Source organism: Colletotrichum lupini, chromosome 6 (genome assembly GCF_023278565.1).
Source record: "Colletotrichum lupini chromosome 6, complete sequence".
In the NCBI taxonomy this organism is placed as follows: domain Eukaryota; kingdom Fungi; phylum Ascomycota; class Sordariomycetes; order Glomerellales; family Glomerellaceae; genus Colletotrichum; species Colletotrichum lupini.
The window spans coordinates 5431903-5452500 of NC_064679.1; the positions used below are offsets into that span (position 1 = coordinate 5431903).

The 20598-nt window shown below is 42.5% G+C and overlaps 1 protein-coding gene and 6 non-coding genes across 7 annotated transcripts in view, besides 6 other annotated features; all 7 read left to right on the forward strand.

Moving 5' to 3' along the window:
• Positions 1-572: 572 nt before the first annotated feature.
• Positions 573-1583, forward strand: CLUP02_13052 (uncharacterized protein; the record flags this gene model as incomplete). Its single annotated transcript, XM_049292010.1, has 1 exon — positions 573-1583. The coding sequence occupies one exon, from the start codon at positions 573-575 to the stop codon at positions 1581-1583; it is 1011 nt and encodes a 336-aa protein (XP_049149156.1).
• Positions 1584-7428: 5845 nt separating this feature from the next.
• Positions 7429-9245: a sequence feature (28S-18S ribosomal RNA intergenic spacer; IGS).
• Positions 9246-11041, forward strand: CLUP02_19000. The gene has a single exon (XR_007414297.1). It is a non-coding gene; the product is annotated as an 18S ribosomal RNA (ribosomal RNA).
• Positions 11042-11264: a sequence feature (internal transcribed spacer 1, ITS1; ITS1).
• CLUP02_19001 lies at positions 11265-11375 on the forward strand (the record flags this gene model as incomplete). Its single annotated transcript, XR_007414298.1, has 1 exon — positions 11265-11375. It is a non-coding gene; the product is annotated as a 5.8S ribosomal RNA (ribosomal RNA).
• Positions 11376-11537: a sequence feature (internal transcribed spacer 2, ITS1; ITS2).
• CLUP02_19002 lies at positions 11538-14877 on the forward strand. Its single transcript, XR_007414299.1, has one exon. It is a non-coding gene; the product is annotated as a 28S ribosomal RNA (ribosomal RNA).
• Positions 14878-17658: a sequence feature (28S-18S ribosomal RNA intergenic spacer; IGS).
• On the forward strand, positions 17659-19453 carry CLUP02_19003. The gene has a single exon (XR_007414300.1). It is a non-coding gene; the product is annotated as an 18S ribosomal RNA (ribosomal RNA).
• Positions 19454-19633: a sequence feature (internal transcribed spacer 1, ITS1; ITS1).
• On the forward strand, positions 19634-19791 carry CLUP02_19004. The gene has a single exon (XR_007414301.1). It is a non-coding gene; the product is annotated as a 5.8S ribosomal RNA (ribosomal RNA).
• Positions 19792-19946: a sequence feature (internal transcribed spacer 2, ITS1; ITS2).
• Positions 19947-20598, forward strand: part of CLUP02_19005 — a 3334-nt gene continuing 2682 nt past the window's right edge. The window contains exon 1 of the ribosomal RNA XR_007414302.1: positions 19947-20598. This exon is cut by the window's right edge and continues 2682 nt beyond it. This is a non-coding gene — a ribosomal RNA (28S ribosomal RNA).

Here is a 20598-nt window from a genome sequence, read left to right on the forward strand (position 1 = left end):
CTTTCCTAAGTTGGAATGCCCACTTTGCCTCCACCGCACTACGGTAGGTCAGACCAGGGTAGACTGCATGACTGCATCAAAACGGGGTCCTGAAAGTACACGGTGCCGTTCACTGTGGGAACATTCATGGGAATACGCCCCAAAGAGGGGTATTCCCAGACGGATCTTTGGACTGCAGAGAGCCCTTGCTGCTATCCATCTCGGATGAGCAAGATGGATTGGCCACCCCTGTCACTCGCCGCTTGCATATACTTGCCTAAGGTAGGTACATAGATCGATCTCGACCACTGTCACCATCACCGGCAACTCCAAGTCGCCTGTTGTGAAGGATTCGCAAAGACAGTATCTGTTACGAAAGCCGCCAAGATACAGACGAGGCTTGGTCGTCAAGCGTCCAGGAACATTCTCGTTATTTACCTTGATCACTGCGGCTCCAAGCTCCTCACTTAAATTGTCCCGCTGTCTCTCCTCTCTTATGAACCAATCTATAAGGTACGCATACTCGCGGCTCACTTACACAATCCCTCTTCATCCTATCTCATCCCTCTCCCATCCATTAAATACACATTATCATGCGGCTCCCCCGACCCCCTTTTGACTCGGAGCTCGCGCCCATCCAAGCTGCCTTTGAGCCGTTCGGCCCCATTACCCCAGAGTTCGTCATTAATCACCATGCCCGCACCGACCGTACCTTAGAGGCCCCACACATTGCCGCCGCGGAAGCCATAGGCGACCGGCCCCTCACGTACGCCGAGCACACGGCCCCCGGCCTTGGCCTGAATGACCCTCCCATTGCGCTCTCCATCTTCACGCCCAATTCAGCCCCAGTCAGTGGTGAGAAGCGGTGGCCCTGCATCTTATACGCGCACGGCGGTGGCCTGGTTTTCCTCCACCGCCTCGTCGGACTCTCGCAGCCGCTGGACTGGGCTGTGGCCGCAGGCGCCGTGCTCATAAGCGTCGAGTACCGCCGCGCGCCGGAGCACCCGCAGCCAGCGGCATCGGATGACTGCTTCGCGGCACTGAAATGGGTGCAGGCGTCAGCAGGCGTGCTAGGCATTAATGCCGCGCGCATCCTGGTGGCCGGACAGTCGGCAGGCAGTGGGCTGGCGGCCGGGGTGACGCTGCGTGCGCGCGACGCGGGACTCAATCCTCCGGTGCACGCGCAGATGCTGCCTTGCCCAATGCTCGACGACCGCTGCAAGTCCATCAGCTGCGCGCAGTTCGATGACGGCGTAGAGCCGTGGGACCGGACTAAGAACGCGGCGGCGTGGGCCATCGCGCTGGGCGAGCGCGGCGGGGCCCGGGCCCGGGCTGGCGACTTTGTGAGCTCATACTGGGCGCCTGCGCGGGCCGAGACACTGGCGGGGTTACCACCCGCGTACATTGAGGCGGGCTCCGCCGAGTTCTGCCGTGATGAGGCAGTGGAGTACGCGTCGCGGCTTTGGTCGGCCGGGGTCTCGGCAGAGCTGCACGTGTGGGCGGGCGGCTTCCACGGGTTTGACGAGATGGCACCAGATTCGTGGTTGGGACGCCGGGCTATCGTGGCCAAGCTGGAGTGGGTGCGACGGGTGTTGACGGAGTGATGTTGTTGAGCGGTTGCGTAGATACGATATAGCTGTTTTGCGTCGATAGGCGCATGATCCGGTGAGCAGCCACACCCGTGGCTAGGTTGAGAGAACACTTCGTCATGTGCGGTTTCAAGAGGGCATAGAAGAGGTGTAGGACTCGAGGCAGAAGTCGTTTATTATAGCAGAGATAAGCCCCCCGACGGAGCAATCCGCCGGGGCCGTACCGTGTATTACGTATTGGGGAAAACTAGGTATATTGCGCTCTATACCTAACTACTAATTAAAACTCCCGACCTTCTGCCGCAGTCCTCTAAGTTCTAGCCGTCTAGAGGGCGAGCTATACTTACTTTAACGTATATAAGACCTCTTAGTACTAGCCCGCGTAGGTAATTAAATCCCGTATTATATACTCCTTTTTATTAAAAGTTAAGGGACCCTTTATATATTCCTTTATATTTATAATATAGCCTATATTAGAGGGATTTTTAACTTTATAGAGTATAATTTCTAACTTAACGTTAATATATTAAACTTTAACGTTTATATTAGCCTAGTTATTTATAATATTCGTATTATTACTTAGTTAGATTTTATATTATTAAAAAGTATTATATTACTCCTTAAGTATACTTATATTAGTTATAATAACTAGGGCGTTAAGGGGGCCCAATTTATTAAGCCCTAGAGGGGGGGACCTATCGAGGGGTATTTTTAATAGAGTAGGTTCTAAATAAGTAGTAGTTTATATATTAATAAGTTCGTTTAATAAGTTTATTTAGTAAATTTATTTAGTTTAAATAGAAAATAGCTTTAAGTAATATTAAAAATAATAAGGATAAAAAGAATCTTTATAAGCTTTATTAAATATTAGCCCTTTTAGCCCTTTTTTAAAAAACCTCTACGTCGCTATTAAAGTTTAGAACTTTTATAATTAAGAGCCGCCTTTAACTTTTATAACTAACTTCTATCGTCGACCTTTCTAACTAGTACTATCGTAAAATAAGTTACTTATCCCGAATTATATAGTAGTTTTTATATTAAACTATTATATTACGTTAAGTACATACTTAGGGTATATTATATATATTATATAATTAAAAAGTATACCGTATTATATAATTTCCTTTAAAAACGTAATCCTATAAAAGTCGATCTTTTATGCTTATAAAGCCGGAAAAAAACCACTATATAGTAGAGATAAGAAGGGGCCTTTATATATTCTTAACATATATTAAACTAATCTCTCTAATACGATATATCGAGATCGGGCTTAGAGTTCGATATCCTCCTTATTGAGAGATTTCTAGAAGTTTAAGGGGCTAGAGATATTTATTATCTACGTTTAACTTGTGCTTTGCCCGCGAAAAGACAGATTCGTTTATATAAGTCTACCGATTAGATATATATAAGTAGTTAGCTAGAGATTATACTAAAAGAGAATCTTTTTAGTAAGTAGTAAGCGCGGATACTCGCTTAAATAGGCTATTTTTAATATATAATTAAGCTTAATAAATCTATCGAGCTTTAAAAATAATTACTTTAACGAATTAATATTTTAAATAAGCGATAGGTTATAATTTTATAATACTAAGCCTATAACGTATTCCTCCCGGTTTAAAGTTATTTATTAATATATAATAAGTACTAGTTTAAAGTCCGATAGACGTAGTATAAGCTATAGTTCTTATATTATAGGTAGCTAATAACGGGCTTTGTTAGTAATACTAATCGCAACTGATTTGTGCGAAGCTAGAGATATAAAATGACTTGGAATATATATTTCTTTCCCTTTTCTATTCTTATAAAGAGAGATATTTTCGTATTTATGTACTAGATACTTAGTAATCTTCGTAAAAAGATTACTAATAGTAAATAGCCCAGATCTATTTTTAGATTTAACGTGACGACTAATTAATATTAGTTACGGAATAACCAGATATGATTATTAAAGAAGCCTAGAATAGTAGGTATAGAACCGCGCTACTACTAGCTAGATCCCCTATAGTTACGCTCTCTAATATTATATTAATAAGTAAGCTATATAAGTACTTTAGAGAGATAAAGAGGTTTCTTACTAGAAAAAGGTAATATATCCTCTATTACCTCTAACAGAGCTTACTTAATCGCTTTTACTATTAAGATTCCCTATATTATTCTTAAGTATAGAGTTTACCGATTTAATAGTTAATACTACTTATAATAAGCGCTATTAGTATTATATATACTTACGCCCGCGCGTACTAAATATAGGTCCGTATATATTTTTATAATATACCTAGCGCTCGCTTATTATACTATTATTATTATTAAGCTACTACGACCTCGCTAGCGCCGCCTAGCTAATTATAAACTTATTTTAAAATACTTAGCGCCGCCTTTTTTAAAATACTTAGCATAGTACTTTTTATTATTAACTATATATACTTATGCACACTGAAGTAACTTTTACGCTATATAAAGTACTTTTTAAAGTACTTAGTAGTACTTATTCTAAGGTACCTAGGGAGCTATTCTAAAGTACTTAGGCGGTCTATTCTAGGGTACCTAGGGAGCTATTTTAAAGTACCTGGGCGGTCTATTCTAGGGTACTTAGGGAGCTATTCTAGGGTACCTAGGCGGTCTGTTCTAGGGTACCTAGGCGGTCTGTTCTAGGGTACCTAGGGAGCTGTTCTAAGGTACCTAGGCAGTCTGTTCTAAAGTACCTAGGGAGCTGTTCTAAGGTACCTGGGCGGTCTATTCTAAGGTACCTAGGGCGGTTTTAGGGAGCCGGCGGTACCTCTTCTAAAGTACTTAGGGAGCTGTTTTAGGGTACCTGGGCGGTCTGTTCTAGGGTACCTAGGGCGGTTTTAGGGAGCCGGCAGCACCTCTTTTAGGGTACTTAGGGAGCTGTTCTAGGGTACCTAGGCGGTCTGTTCTAGGGTACCTAGAGCCTAATTCTATATATTTAATATTATACTTTTAAAGAAACTCCCTATTAAGCTTTTAATCTTAAACCTAGCTCTATACTTTATTAATATTTAAAATGAACTTAAGAAAACCCGTTTTTATTACTATAATCTTTTTATTATTATATTTTATTCTTCTTTTTTTAAACAATATTAGTATTTATATACTTAACATAAAAGGCTTTAGTAATTAGTGTTAAATCCGTTTTATAAAAGCTTTAAATATTTTATTTATATACTTTATTATTGACTTACGTAGTAGTTTTCTATTTTTTCCTTCTTTTTTCATACTCTTGTATTTTAAAGTTCTTATAAAGCGTAGTACTATAATATATAAAAAATAAAACTCCCCTATCTAATTAAGAACGCTCTACCTAGCTTTTTATTATTAAATTCCGTTTTTCGTACCTTAGAAAGGTATAAACGTACTTATCTTCTACAACTATTCCAAGTTAAAATCGACGTATTACCTCATACTCAGTACGTAGTTCAGTTTTTATTTCCCGAATAATCTTATTTATTCTTACCAAGTTCTCTTCTAGGGTACCTAGGCCCTCCGACCGCTTTTTATAATACCTAGGGCTTCGCTTTAAGCTATTTAGGCCGGCCCTAGGGCCCTTATAGCGCTTGCTCTAGGGTACCTGGTCTACGTGTTCTGGGGTACCTGGGGAGCTGTTCTAGGGTACTTAGAGCCTTCTCGGGGCACTCGCCGCACCTGCTCTAGGGTACCTAGGGCGGTCTCGGGGAGCTGGCGGCACCTGCTCTAGGGTACCTAGGGACCTGTTCTAGGGTACCTGGGCAGTCTGTTCTAGGGCCCCTGGGGCGGTCTTGGGGAGCTGCTAGTACCTGCTCTAGGGTACTTGGGGAGCTGTTCTAGGGTACCTGGGGCGGTCTTGGGGCACTCGCCGCACCTATTTAGAGGCACTTACGGCGCCTATTTTGGGGTACTTAGTAGTACTATCTTTTTTAGGGTACTTAGAGCCTTCTTAAGCTACTCGCGGCACTTAGTTTAGGGTACTTAGAGCGGCCCTAGTATACTTAAAAACGACTAGCTCCGTGCCGTTTATTTTAGGGTACCTAGGCACTACGTAATGCCTTTAGCCTAGCTAGCCGTTTCCTATTTTAGGGTACCTAGCGACGTAACATAGTACTTAACTACCTCGGGAGCGCCCGGGCGGCTACCGTTATTACTATTATTACCGAAACTAGCGAGATACCTCGTACCCTCGCGGCCCGCGGCTACTAAAGTTTATAAAAAAATCGAGGTAAAAAAGGGCTTACCTTTAGTAGATCGTAATAATAAGGCTACTCTACTACTTATAGGACCCTTTTATACCTCGACGTCCCTTAAAAATCCGCAAAAAAAAATAATTCTTACGCTAAGTCGTATTTATAACCATAATAAGTCTCTAAAATAAACAGCCTCTAGTTAATAAAATAATATAGATAAGGGAAGTTAGCAAAATAGATCCGTAACTTCGGGATAAGGATTAGCTTTAAGGGTTAAGTACGTTAGGCTTTGGGCGGACGGCTTAGGAGTAAGTCGTTACTAGCTAAGTAACTAGCTAGAGGTTTTTAATACTCGGGTTCTAACGCCCTTAGTAAGCTTCGGCCGTCCGGCGTACGGTTAATAACTAACTTAGAACTAATACGGATAAAGGGAATCTAACTATCTAATTAAAATATAGTATTACAATAGCTAGAAAGTAATATTAACGTAATATAATTTCTACCTAGTGCTCTAAATATTAAAATAAAGGAATTTAACTAAGCGCGGGTAAACGGCGGGAGTAACTATAACTTTCTTAAAATAACTAAATACCTCGTTATCTAATTAGTAACGCGTATAAATAGATTAACGAGATTCCCACTATCCCTATTTACTATCTAGCGAAACTATAGCTAAGGGAACGGGCTTAGTAGAATTAGCGGGGAAAGAAGACCTTATTAAGCTTAACTCTAGTTTAATATTATAAAAAGATATAGGAGGTATAGGATAAGTAGGAGCTTCGGCGCCGGTAAAATACTACTACTCTTATTATTTTTTTACTTATTTAATAAAGCGGGGCTAGATTTACGTCTAACTTCTAGTTTTAAGGTCCTTCGCGGGCCGACCCGGGTTAAAGATATTGTTAAGTAGGGAGTTTGGCTAGAGCGGCATATTTATTAAACTATAACGCAGGTGTCCTAAGGGGGGCTTATAGAGAATAGAAATCTCTAGTAGAATAAAAGGGTAAAAGTCCTCTTAATTTTAATTTTTAGTATAAATATAAACTATAAAAGTGTAGCCTATCGATCCTTTAGTCCCTCGAAATTTAAGGCTAGAGGTACTAAAAAAGTTATTATAGGAATAACTAGCTTGTGGCGGCCAAGCGTTTATAGCAACGTCGCTTTTTAATCCTTCGATATTAGCTCTTCTTATTATACTAAAGTAGAATTCGGTAAGCGTTAGATTATTTACCTATTAATAGGGAACGTAAGCTAGGTTTAGACCGTTATGAGATAGGTTAGTTTTACCTTACTAATAACCTCGTTGTAATAGTAATTGAGCTTAGTACGAGAGGAACCGCTTATTTAGATAATTAGTTTTTGTAGCTATTTAACCGGGTAGTGCTACGATACTACTATTTGCTAGATAATAGCTAAACGCTTCTAAATTAGAATCTATACTAAAACGCGACGATACTTCCCGCACGTATAAATAAATACAAATAAGTTCTAGCTTAGCGTCTTAATAAGCGATTCCTTTACTACTCTCGAAGTAAGTAGTAATATTTTGCGAATTATAATTTTAATACGAGCGGGGTTAAATCCTTTATAAACGACTTAGATATGCGAAAGGGTCCTATAAGTAGTAAAGTAGCTTTATTGTTACGATTTACTAAGGGTAAGCCCTTTTTTACCTCGATTTTTTTATAAATTTTAATAGCCGCGGGCCGCGAGGGTACGAGGTATTTCGCTAGCTTTAGTAGCGGTAGTAATAACGGTAGCCGCCCGGGCGCTCTCGAGGTAGCTAAGTACTATATTACGTTGCTAAGTACCTTAAAATAAGAAACGGCCGGCTAAGCTAAGGGCGTTATATAGTACCTAAGTACCCTAAAATAAACAGCACGGAGCTAGTCGTTTCTAAGTATACTAGGGCCGCTCTAAGTACCCTAAACTAAGTACTACGAGTAGCTTAAGAAGGCTCCGAGTACCCTAAAAAAGATAGTGCTACTAAGTACTTTAAAATAGGCGCCGTAAGTGCCTCTAAATAGGTACAGCGAGTGCCCTAAGACCGCCCCAAGTACCCTAGAACAGCTCCCTAAGTACCCTAGAGTAGGTACTAGCAGCTCCCTAAGACCGCCCCAGGGGCCCTAGAATAGACCGCCCAGGTACCCTAGAACAGGTCCCTAGGTACCCTAGAGCAGGTGCCGCTAGCTCCCCGAGACCGCCCCAGGTACCCTAGAGCAGGTGCCGCCAGCTCCCCGAGACCGCCCCAGGTACCCTAGAACAGACCACCCAAGTACCCTAGAACAGCTCCCCAGGTACCCTAGAGCAGGTGCCGCTAGCTCCCCGAGACCGCCCCAGGTACCCTAGAACAGACTACCTAAGTACCCTAGAATAGCTCCCTAGGTACCCTAGAGCAGGTGCCGCCGGCTCCCCGAGACCGCCCCAGGTACCCTAGAATAGACTACCTAAGTACCCTAGAATAGGTCCCTAGGTACCCTAGAGTAGGTGCCGCCGGCTCCCCGAGACCGCCCTAGGTACCCTAGAATAGGTATTACTAGGTACCTTAGAAAGTACCTCGTATAGCGTAAAAGTTATTTAGGCGCGCGTAGGTATACGTGGCTAATATTAAAAAGTACTATGCTAGGTACCCTAAAAGAGGCGGTACTAAGTACCTTAAAATAAGTTCGTGGCTAGGTAGGTAGCGCTATTAAAGTTATAGCGGCCTAGTAATAATAGTAATATAATAAGCGAGCGCCGGGTATATTATAGGAATGCGTACGGACCTATATTTAGCGTACGCGGGCGTAAGTTAATTTTTTTATTTTCTTATATAAATCTTTTTTTTAAGAAATGTTTTTTTAGGGGAAAACTTAGTATAATAGAGTTAACCCCTAAAAAGCGCCGCAGGGCTTATAAAAAGAGAGCGAGTATAGTTTACGAGTAGCATAGCGCAACTACTCTACCTTAGTATATAATAATAATAGCGAGTGCGCTATAAAAAAGTAGCGTAGTAATCGAACGTCCCGTATTTTATAAATTATAATATCGTAACCGCCTAACCGGCCCTATAAATAATTACGTCTTAGCTAGCGGCGGTTTATAACTATAATTACTTATAAGCGTAACGGCCGCTCTAGCGGACCGTTAGACTTATATTCCCTAATAGGATTAGTACGCTTCGGCGCCCTAGTCCCTAAAAATAAGCTCTATAAATAAATAGCTACTAATTAGCCTTTTACTAAGTATTAAGAAAAAAACGCCCGCTACGGATACTAAATAATTAAAGCGGCGGGGCTAGTCTCTTTTTTTAAGGCCCCCTAGCTACGCTTAGCGCGGCGAACGGGGCTCTAAGGAACGAGGGGTAAAAAGCTAGAAGTTATAGGGGCGCTAGTTAGCCTAGCTAATAAGCCGCCTCCGTAGTACGAGCGCTATCCCTAAGGACAGTAGCCCGCTTAACTTATAATATAATCTCTTCGGCCGCCGCTCGCAGCGCTAATAGCCCTAACGGGCTTACAATAGTTACCTAGTTAATTTTACTAATAGTTATATACTTATTTTAAAAATTAAGTTATATATATCTAAGTTTAAATAATTTTATTATAAAACTACGAATAGCTTATTATATAAGTTATTGTTTATTTAATAGTACCTTACTATATAGATAACCGTAGTAATTCTAGAGCTAATATATACTAAAAACCTCGACTTCGGAAGAGGTATATTTATTAAATTAAAAACCAATACCCTTCGGGGCTTACTAGTAATTTATAATAACCTCTCGAATTACATAGCCTTACGCCGGCGATAGTTTATTTAAATTTCTTCCTTATTAACTTTCGATACTAGAGTAGTATTTTAATATAGTTATAACGGGTAACAGAGGGTTAGGGCTCGACCCCGGAAAAAGAGCTTAAAAAACGGCTACTATATCTAAAAAAAGTAATAAGCACGCAAATTACCCAATCCCGATACGGGGAGGTAGTAACAATAAATACTAATACAGGGCTCTTTTAGGTCTTATAATTAAAATAAGTATAATTTAAATCCCTTAACAAAGAATAATTAGAGGGCAAGTCTAGTACTAGTAGCCGCGGTAATTCTAGCTCTAATAGTATATATTAAAGTTATTATAGTTAAAAAGCTCGTAATAAAACCTTAGGCCTAGCTAGCCGGTCCGCCTTACCGCGTATACTAGTCCGGCCGGGCCTTTTTCTCTATAGAATTATATACCCTTTACTAAGTATACCAGGGAAACAGGACTTTTACTTTAAAAAAATTAAAGTACTCCAGGCAGGCCTTTGCTCAAATACATTAGTATAAAATAATAAAATAAGACGTATAGTTCTATTTTATTAGTTTCTAAGACCGCCGTAATAATTAATAAGGACAGTCGGGGGCATTAGTATTCAATTATCAGAGGTAAAATTCTTAGATTTATTAAAGACTAACTACTACGAAAGCATTTACTAAGGATGTTTTCATTTATTAAGAACGAAAGTTAGGGGATCGAAGACGATTAAATACCGTCATAGTTTTAACTATAAACTATACTAACTAGGGATCGGACGATATTATTTTTTAACTCGTTCAGTACTTTATAAAAAATTAAAGTGCTTAGGCTCTAGGGGGAGTATAGTCATAAAGCTAAAACTTAAAAAAATTAACGGAAGGGTACTACTAAGGGTAGAGCCTGTAGCTTAATTTAACTTAACACAGGGAAACTTACTAAGTCTAGATATAATAAAGATTAACAGATTAAGAGCTCTTTCTTAATTTTGTAGGTAGTAGTATATAGCCGTTCTTAGTTAGTAAAGTGATTTATCTACTTAATTATAATAACGAACGAGACTTTAACTTACTAAATAGCCCGTATTACTTTAGTAGTACGCTAGCTTTTTAAAAGGACTATTAGCTTAAACCGATAGAAATTTAAAGTAATAATAGGTCTATAATACCCTTAGATATTCTAGGCCGCACGCGCATTATACTAACGGAGCTAGCGAGTTCTCTTTTAACTAAAAGGCCCGGGTAATCTTATTAAACTCCGTCGTACTAAGGATAGAGCATTATAATTATTACTCTTTAACGAGGAATCCCTAATAAGCGTAAGTTATTAGCTTATGTTAATTACGTCCCTACTCTTTATATATACCGCCCGTCGCTATTACTAATTAAATAGCTTAGTAAGGCTTTCGGACTAGCTTAGAGAAGTAGGTAACCGCTACTTAGGGTTAGAAAGTTATCTAAACTCGGTTATTTAGAAGAAATAAAAATCGTAATAAGGTTTTTATTAGTAAACTAGCGGAGGGATTATTACTAAGTTACCGTTCTATAACCTTTTATAAACGTACTTAATTGTTATTTTGGTGGGTAGGGGAAGCCTCTTGCGGGCCTCCCCTCCTAGCGCCGGCCCCTATTACGAGGACGGGGCGCCTGCTAAAAGAAACTAAACTCTATTTATATAACGTCTCTTCTAAGTAGCATAAGTAAATAATTAAAACTTTTAATAACGGATCTCTTAGTTCTAGTATCGATAAAGAACGTAGCGAAATACGATAAGTAATATAAATTATAGAATTTAGTAAATTATTGAATTTTTAAACGCATATTGCGCTCGCTAGTATTCTAGCGAGTATACTTATTTGAGCGTTATTTTAACCCTTAAGTACCGCTTAGTTTTAGGGCCCTACGGTATACGTAGGCCCTTAAAAGTAGTAGCGGACCCTCCCGGAGCCTCTTTTGCGTAGTAATTAACGTCTTATACTAGGATTTAGAAGGACTCTTACCGTAAAACCCCCTAATTTTTTATAAGTTAACCTCGGATTAAGTAAGAATACCCGCTAAATTTAAGTATATTAATAAGCGGAGGAAAAGAAACTAATAGGGATTACCTTAGTAACGGTAAGTAAAGCGGCAATAGCTTAAATTTAAAATCTAGCCCCAAGCCCGAGTTATAATTTATAGAGGATACTTTTAGCGCGGTGCCTTTTAAGTTCTCTAGAACGGGACGCTATAGAGGGTAAAAGCCCCGTATGGTTAGATACTAAGCCTTTATAAAGCTCCTTTAACGAGTTAAGTAGTTTAGGAATGCTGCTCTAAATAGGAGGTATATTTTTTCTAAAACTAAATATTAGCTAGAGACCGATAGCGTATAAGTAGAGTAATTAAAAAATAAAAAGTACTTTAGAAAGAGGGTTAAATAGTATATAAAATTATTAAAAAGGAAGCGCTTATGACTAGACTTATGTTTAGTAAATTACCTAGCTCTCGTAGCTAGGGCACTTTGCTAGTATAGGCTAGTATTAGCTTACCGTTAGGGATAAAAGCTTTAAAAACGTAGCTCCTCTCGGGGAGTATTATAGCTTATTATATAATACCCTTTAGCGGGCTAAAGTACGCGCTCCGTAAGGATACTAGCATAATAGTTATTAGCGACCCATTTTAAAATACGGACTAAGGAGTTAACCTTATATACGAGTATTTAGGTATTAAACCCCTATACGTAATAAAAGTAAACGTAAGTAAGAGCTTTAGCATATTATTGACCAATCCTAATATTCTCAGATAGATTTAAATAAGAGTATATAGGGTTAGACCCGAAAGAAAGTAAACTATGCGTATATAGGGTAAAGCTAGAGGAAACTCTAATAGAGGCTCGTAGTAGTTCTAACGTACAAATCAATCGTTAAATATGCATATAGGGGCAAAAAACTAATCGAACCTTTTAGTAACTAGTTTCTACCGAAGTTTCCCTTAGGATAGTAGTATTAAGCTTAGTTTTATAAGGTAAAGCGAATAATTAGGGACTCGGGGGCTATTTTTTGCCTTTATCTATTCTCAAACTTTAAATATATAAGAAGCCCTCGTTACTTAGTTAAACGTGGGCATTCGAATATATTAATACTAGTGGGCTATTTTTAATAAGTAGAACTAGCAATACGAGATAAACCGAACGCGAGGTTAAGGTACTAGAGTAGTCGCTTATTAAATACTATAAAAAGTATTAGTATATCTTAACAGCAGGACAGTAACTATAGAAATCGGAATCTACTAAGGACTATATAACAACTTACCTACCGAATATACTAGCCCTAAAAATAAATAGCGCTTAAGTAACTTACCTATACCTCGCCCTTAATATAAAAACGATGCGCTAAAGAGTAAGCGAACGTAGAGGTTAATAACAAAGCCTAGGGCATAAGCCTAGGTAGAACGGCCTCTAGTACAGATCTTAGTAATAATAATAAATACTTTAATAAGAACTTAAAGGACCGAAGTAGGGAAAGGTTCTATATAAATAGCAGTTAGATATAGGTTAATCGATCCTAAACTATAAAGAAGTTCTATTTTAAAGGGGCACTTATGCCCCGTATAGTAAAAGGGAAGCTAGTTAATATTCTAGTACCTAGATATAGGTTTTGCGCGGCAACGTAACTAAACGCAGAGATAACGGCGGGGGCCCCGGGTAGAGTTCTCTTTTTTTTTTAACGGTCTATTACCCTAAAATCGGTTTATCTAGAGCTAAGGTTTAATAGCTAAAAGAGCCTAGCACTTCTATTAGGTCTAGTGCGCTCTCGACGTCCTTTAAAAATCCGTAAGAAAGAATAATTCTTACGCTAAGTCGTACTTATAACTATAGCAGGTCTTTAAAATAAATAGCCTCTAGTTAATAAAATAATATAAATAAGAGAAGTCGGTAAAATAGATCTATAACTTTAAGATAAAGATTAGCTCTAAGGGTTAAGTACGTTAGGCTTTGGGCGGACGGCTTAGGAGCAGGTCGCTACTAGCTAGGTAACCGGCCGGAGGCTTCTAGCACTCGGGTTTTAACGCCCTTAGTAAGCTTCGGCCGTTTAGCGTATGGTTAATAACTAACTTAGAACTAATACGGATAAAGGGAATCTAACTATCTAATTAAAATATAGTATTATAATAGCTAAAAAGTAGTATTAACGCAATATAATTTCTACCTAGTGCTTTAAATATTAAAATAAAAGAATTTAACTAAGCGCGGGTAAACGGCGGGAGTAACTATAACTCTTTTAAAGTAGCTAAATGCCTCGTTATCTAATTAGTAACGCGTATAAATAGATTAACGAGATTCTTACTATCCCTATTTACTATTTAGCGAAACTATAGCTAAAGGAACGGGCTTAGTAGAATTAGCGGGGAAAGAAGACCTTGTTAAGCTTAACTCTAGTTTAATATTATAAAAAGATATAGGAGGTATAAGATAGGTAGGAGCTTCGGCGCCGGTGAAATACTACTATTCTTATTATTTTTTTACTTATTTAATAAAGCGGGGCTGGATTTACGTCTAATTTCTAGTTTTAAGGTCCTTCGCGGGCCGACCCGGGTTAAAGATATTATTAGGTAGGGAGTTTAGCTAGGGCGGCATATTTATTAAACTATAACGCAGGTATCCTAAGGGGGGCTTATAGAAAATAAAAATCTCTAGTAAAATAAAAAGGTAAAAGTCCCCTTAATTTTAATTTTTAATATAAATATAAACTATAAAAGTATAGCCTATTAATCTTTTAATCCCTCGAAATTTAAGGCTAGAGGTACTAAAAAAGTTATTATAGGGATAACTAGCTTATAGCGGCTAAGCGTTTATAGCGACGTCGCTTTTTAATCTTTTGATATCGGCTCTTTTTATTATACCAAAGTAGAATTCGGTAAGCGTTAGATTATTTACCTATTAATAGGGAACGTGAGCTAGGTTTAGACCGTCGTAAGATAGGTTAGTTTTACTTTATTAATAACTTCGTCGTAATAATAATTAAGCTTAGTACGAGAGGAACCGCTTATTTAAATAATTAGTTTTTGTAGCTATTCGACTGGGTAGTGCCGCGATATTACTATTTATTAGATAATAGCTAAACGCCTCTAAGTTAAAATCTATATTAAAACGCGACGATACCTCCCGTATGTATAAATAAATATGAATAAGCTCTGGCTTAGCGTTTTAATAAGCGATTCCTCTACTATTCTTAAAGCGAGTAGTAGTATTTTGCGAATTATAATTTTAGTACGAGCGGGGTTAAATCTTTTATAAACGACTTAGATATGTAAAAGGGTCTTATAAATAGTAGAATAGCCTTATTATTACGATTTATTAAGAGTAAGCCCTTTTTTACTTCGATTTCTTTATAAACTTTAGTAACCGCGGGCTACGAGAGTATAAAATATCTCGCTAGTTTCGGTAGTAATAGTAATAATAGTAGCTACCCGGGCGCTCTTAAAGTAGCTAAGTACCGTATCGCGTCGCTAAGTATTTTAAAATAGGAAACGGCTAGCTAGGCTAAGGGCGTTACGTAGTACCTAAGTACCCTAAAATAAACGGCATGGAGCTAGTCGTTTCTAAATATACTAGGGCCGCTCTAAGTACCCTAAACTAAGTGCCGCGAGTAGCTTAAAAAGGCTCCGAGTACCCTAAAAAAGATAGTACCGCTAGGTACCCTAAAATAAGCGCCGTAAGTACCTCTAAATAGGTGCGGCAAGTGCCCTAAGACCGCCCCAAGTACCCTAAAACAGCTCCCTAAGTACCCTAGAGTAGGTGCTAGTAGCTCCCCAAGACCGCCCCAGGGGCCCTAGAACAGACCGCCCAGGTACCCTAGAACAGGTCCCCAGGTACCCTAGAGCAGGTGCCGCCAGCTCCCCGAGACCGCCCTAGGTACCCTAGAGCAGGTGCGGCGAGTGCCCCGAGAAGGCTCCAAGTACCCTAGAACAGCTCCCCAGGTACCCCAGAACACGTAAACTAAGTACCCTAGAGCAAGCGCTATAAGGGCCCTAGGGCCGGCTTAAATAGCTTAAAGCGAAGCCCTAGGTATTATAAAAAGCGGTCGGAGGGCCTAGGTACCTTAGAAGAGAACTTGTAAGAATAAATAAGATTATTTGGGAAATAAAAACTGAACTACGTACTGAGTATGAGGTAATACGTCGATTTTAACTTGGAATGGTTGTAGAAGATAAGTACGTTTATACCTTTCTAGGGTACGAAAAACGGAATTTAATAATAAAAAGCTAGGTAGAGCGTTCTTAATTAGATAGGGGAGTTTTATTTTTTATATATTATAGTACTACGCTTTATAAGAACTTTATAATACAAGAGTATGAAAAAAGAAGGAAAAAATAGAAAACTACTACGTAAGTTCATAATGAAGTATACAAACAATATATTTAGAGCTTTTATAAAAGGAATTTCATACTAGCTATTAAAGCTTTTTATATTGAGTATACGGAACAAAGTATAATAATAAAAAGATTATAATAGTAAAAACGGAGTTTCTCAAGTTGATTTTGAATATTAGTAAAGTATAGAGCTGATTTCTAGACTAGAAGCTTAATAAAGAGTTTCTTTAAAAGTATAATGTTAAATATGTAGAATTAGGCTAGTGGTACTTTAGAATGGACGCCATAAACGCCTAAGAACCGCTATCAGTACCCTAGAACAGGTCCCCAGGTACCCTAGAACAGGTGCTGGCAGCTCCCCAAGACCGCCCCAGGTACCCTAGAACAGACCACCCAAGTACCCTAGAACAGCTCCCCAGGTACCCTAGAGCAGGTGCCGCCAGCTCCCCGAGACCGCCCCAGGTACCCTAGAACAGACCACCCAAGTACCCTAGAACAGCTCCCCAGGTACCCTAGAGCAGGTGCCGCCGGCTCCCCGAGACCGCCCCAGGTACCCTAGAACAGACCACCCAAGTACCCTAGAACAGCTCCCCAGGTACCCTAGAGCAGGTGCCGCCAGCTCCCCGAGACCGCCCCAGGTACCCTAGAACAGACCACCCAAGTACCCTAGAACAGCTCCCCAGGTACCCTAGAGCAGGTGCCGCCGGCTCCCCGAGACCGCCCCAGGTACCCTAGAACAGACCACCCAAGTACCCTAGAACAGGTCCCCAGGTACCCTAGAGCAGGTGCCGCCGGCTCCCCGAGACCGCCCCAGGTACCCTAGAACAGGTGCTGCCAGGTACCCTAGAAAGCACCTCGCACAGCGCAAAAGTCGCCCAGGCGCGCGTGGGCATACGCGGCCAACACCAAAAAGTGCTGCGCCAGGTACCCTAGAAGAGGCGGCGCCAGGTACCCTAGAACAGGTTCGCGGCCAGGCGGGCGGCGCCATCGAGGTCGCAGCGGCCTGGCGGCGACGGCAGCGTGGTGGGCGAGCGCCGGGCATACCGCGGGAATGCGTGCGGACCCACATTTGGCGTGCGCGGGCGTGAGTCGATTTTTTTGTTTTCCCATACAAATCTTTTTTTCGGGAAATGTTTTTTCGGGGGAAAACCCAGTGCAGCGGAGTTGACCCCCAAAAAGCGCCGCAGGGCCTATGAGAAGAGAGCGAGTGCGGCCTACGGGCAGCACAGCGCGACTGCTCCGCCTCAGCACGCAATGGTGGTGGCGAGTGCGCTGTAGAAAAGCAGCGCAGCAATCGAACGTCCCGTATCTTACAGATCACAGCGTCGTGACCGCCCAACCGGCCCTGCAGGCAATTACGTCTCGGCCGGCGGCGGCTCATAGCTGCGATCGCCCACAGGCGCGACGGCCGCTCCGGCGGACCGCCAGACCTGTGTTCCCCGGCGGGATTGGCGCGCTTCGGCGCCCCAGTCCCCAAGGATGGGCTCTGTAGACGGATGGCCGCTGGCTAGCCTTTTACTGAGCATCGGGAGAAAGACGCCCGCCGCGGACGCTGAATAGCTGAAGCGGCGGGGCCAGTCTCTCCTCTCGGGGCCCCCTAGCCACGCCTGGCGCGGCGAACGGGGCTCTGGGGAACGAGGGTGGGAAGCCGGAAGCCACGGGGGCGCCAGTCGGCCCAGCCGACAGGCCGCCTCCGCGGTGCGAGCGCCGTCCCCAGGGACGGTGGCCCGCTCGACCTGTAACACAATCTCTTCGGCCGCCGCTCGCGGCGCCGATGGCCCTGACGGGCTCACGATAGTTACCTGGTTGATTCTGCCAGTAGTCATATGCTTGTCTCAAAGATTAAGCCATGCATGTCTAAGTTTAAATAATTTTACTGTGAAACTGCGAATGGCTCATTATATAAGTTATCGTTTATTTGATAGTACCTTACTACATGGATAACCGTGGTAATTCTAGAGCTAATACATGCTAAAAACCTCGACTTCGGAAGAGGTGTGTTTATTAGATTAAAAACCAATGCCCTTCGGGCTCACTGGCGATTCATAATAACCTCTCGAATCGCATGGCCTTGCGCCGGCGATGGTTCATTCAAATTTCTTCCCTATCAACTTTCGATGCTAGAGTAGTGTTCTAGCATGGTTACAACGGGTAACGGAGGGTTAGGGCTCGACCCCGGAGAAGGAGCCTGAGAAACGGCTACTACATCCAAGGAAGGCAGCAGGCGCGCAAATTACCCAATCCCGACACGGGGAGGTAGTGACGATAAATACTGATACAGGGCTCTTTTGGGTCTTGTAATTGGAATGAGTACAATTTAAATCCCTTAACGAGGAACAATTGGAGGGCAAGTCTGGTGCCAGCAGCCGCGGTAATTCCAGCTCCAATAGCGTATATTAAAGTTGTTGTGGTTAAAAAGCTCGTAGTAGAACCTTGGGCCTGGCTGGCCGGTCCGCCTCACCGCGTGCACTGGTCCGGCCGGGCCTTTCCCTCTGTGGAACCGCATGCCCTTCACTGGGTGTGCCGGGGAAACAGGACTTTTACTTTGAAAAAATTAGAGTGCTCCAGGCAGGCCTTTGCTCGAATACATTAGCATGGAATAATAGAATAGGACGTGTGGTTCTATTTTGTTGGTTTCTAGGACCGCCGTAATGATTAATAGGGACAGTCGGGGGCATCAGTATTCAATTGTCAGAGGTGAAATTCTTGGATTTATTGAAGACTAACTACTGCGAAAGCATTTGCCAAGGATGTTTTCATTTATCAGGAACGAAAGTTAGGGGATCGAAGACGATCAGATACCGTCGTAGTCTTAACCATAAACTATGCCGACTAGGGATCGGACGATGTTATTTTTTGACTCGTTCGGCACCTTACGAGAAATCAAAGTGCTTGGGCTCCAGGGGGAGTATGGTCGCAAGGCTGAAACTTAAAGAAATTGACGGAAGGGCACCACCAGGGGTGGAGCCTGCGGCTTAATTTGACTCAACACGGGGAAACTCACCAGGTCCAGACACAATGAGGATTGACAGATTGAGAGCTCTTTCTTGATTTTGTGGGTGGTGGTGCATGGCCGTTCTTAGTTGGTGGAGTGATTTGTCTGCTTAATTGCGATAACGAACGAGACCTTAACCTGCTAAATAGCCCGTATTGCTTTGGCAGTACGCCGGCTTCTTAGAGGGACTATCGGCTCAAGCCGATGGAAGTTTGAGGCAATAACAGGTCTGTGATGCCCTTAGATGTTCTGGGCCGCACGCGCGTTACACTGACGGAGCCAGCGAGTTCTCCCTTGGCCGGAAGGCCCGGGTAATCTTGTTAAACTCCGTCGTGCTGGGGATAGAGCATTGCAATTATTGCTCTTCAACGAGGAATCCCTAGTAAGCGCAAGTCATCAGCTTGCGTTGATTACGTCCCTGCCCTTTGTACACACCGCCCGTCGCTACTACCGATTGAATGGCTCAGTGAGGCTTTCGGACTGGCCCAGAGAGGCGGGCAACCGCCACTCAGGGCCGGAAAGTTATCCAAACTCGGTCATTTAGAGGAAGTAAAAGTCGTAACAAGGTCTCCGTTGGTGAACCAGCGGAGGGATCATTACTGAGTTACCGCTCTATAACCCTTTGTGAACGTACCTAACCGTTGCTTCGGCGGGCAGGGGAAGCCTCTCGCGGGCCTCCCCTCCCGGCGCCGGCCCCCACCACGGGGACGGGGCGCCCGCCGGAGGAAACCAAACTCTATTTACACGACGTCTCTTCTGAGTGGCACAAGCAAATAATTAAAACTTTTAACAACGGATCTCTTGGTTCTGGCATCGATGAAGAACGCAGCGAAATGCGATAAGTAATGTGAATTGCAGAATTCAGTGAATCATCGAATCTTTGAACGCACATTGCGCTCGCCAGCATTCTGGCGAGCATGCCTGTTCGAGCGTCATTTCAACCCTCAAGCACCGCTTGGTTTTGGGGCCCCACGGCACACGTGGGCCCTTGAAGGTAGTGGCGGACCCTCCCGGAGCCTCCTTTGCGTAGTAACTAACGTCTCGCACTGGGATCCGGAGGGACTCTTGCCGTAAAACCCCCCAATTCTTTACAGGTTGACCTCGGATCAGGTAGGAATACCCGCTGAACTTAAGCATATCAATAAGCGGAGGAAAAGAAACCAACAGGGATTGCCCCAGTAACGGCGAGTGAAGCGGCAACAGCTCAAATTTGAAATCTGGCCCCAGGCCCGAGTTGTAATTTGCAGAGGATGCTTTTGGCGCGGTGCCTTCCGAGTTCCCTGGAACGGGACGCCATAGAGGGTGAGAGCCCCGTACGGTTGGACACCAAGCCTTTGTAAAGCTCCTTCGACGAGTCGAGTAGTTTGGGAATGCTGCTCTAAATGGGAGGTACATTTCTTCTAAAGCTAAATATTGGCCAGAGACCGATAGCGCACAAGTAGAGTGATCGAAAGATGAAAAGCACTTTGGAAAGAGGGTTAAACAGCACGTGAAATTGTTAAAAGGGAAGCGCTTGTGACCAGACTTGCGTCCGGTGAATCACCCAGCTCTCGCGGCTGGGGCACTTCGCCGGCACAGGCCAGCATCAGCTTGCCGTCGGGGACAAAAGCTTCAGGAACGTGGCTCCTCTCGGGGAGTGTTATAGCCTGTTGCATAATACCCTTCGGCGGGCTGAGGTACGCGCTCCGCAAGGATGCTGGCGTAATGGTCATCAGCGACCCGTCTTGAAACACGGACCAAGGAG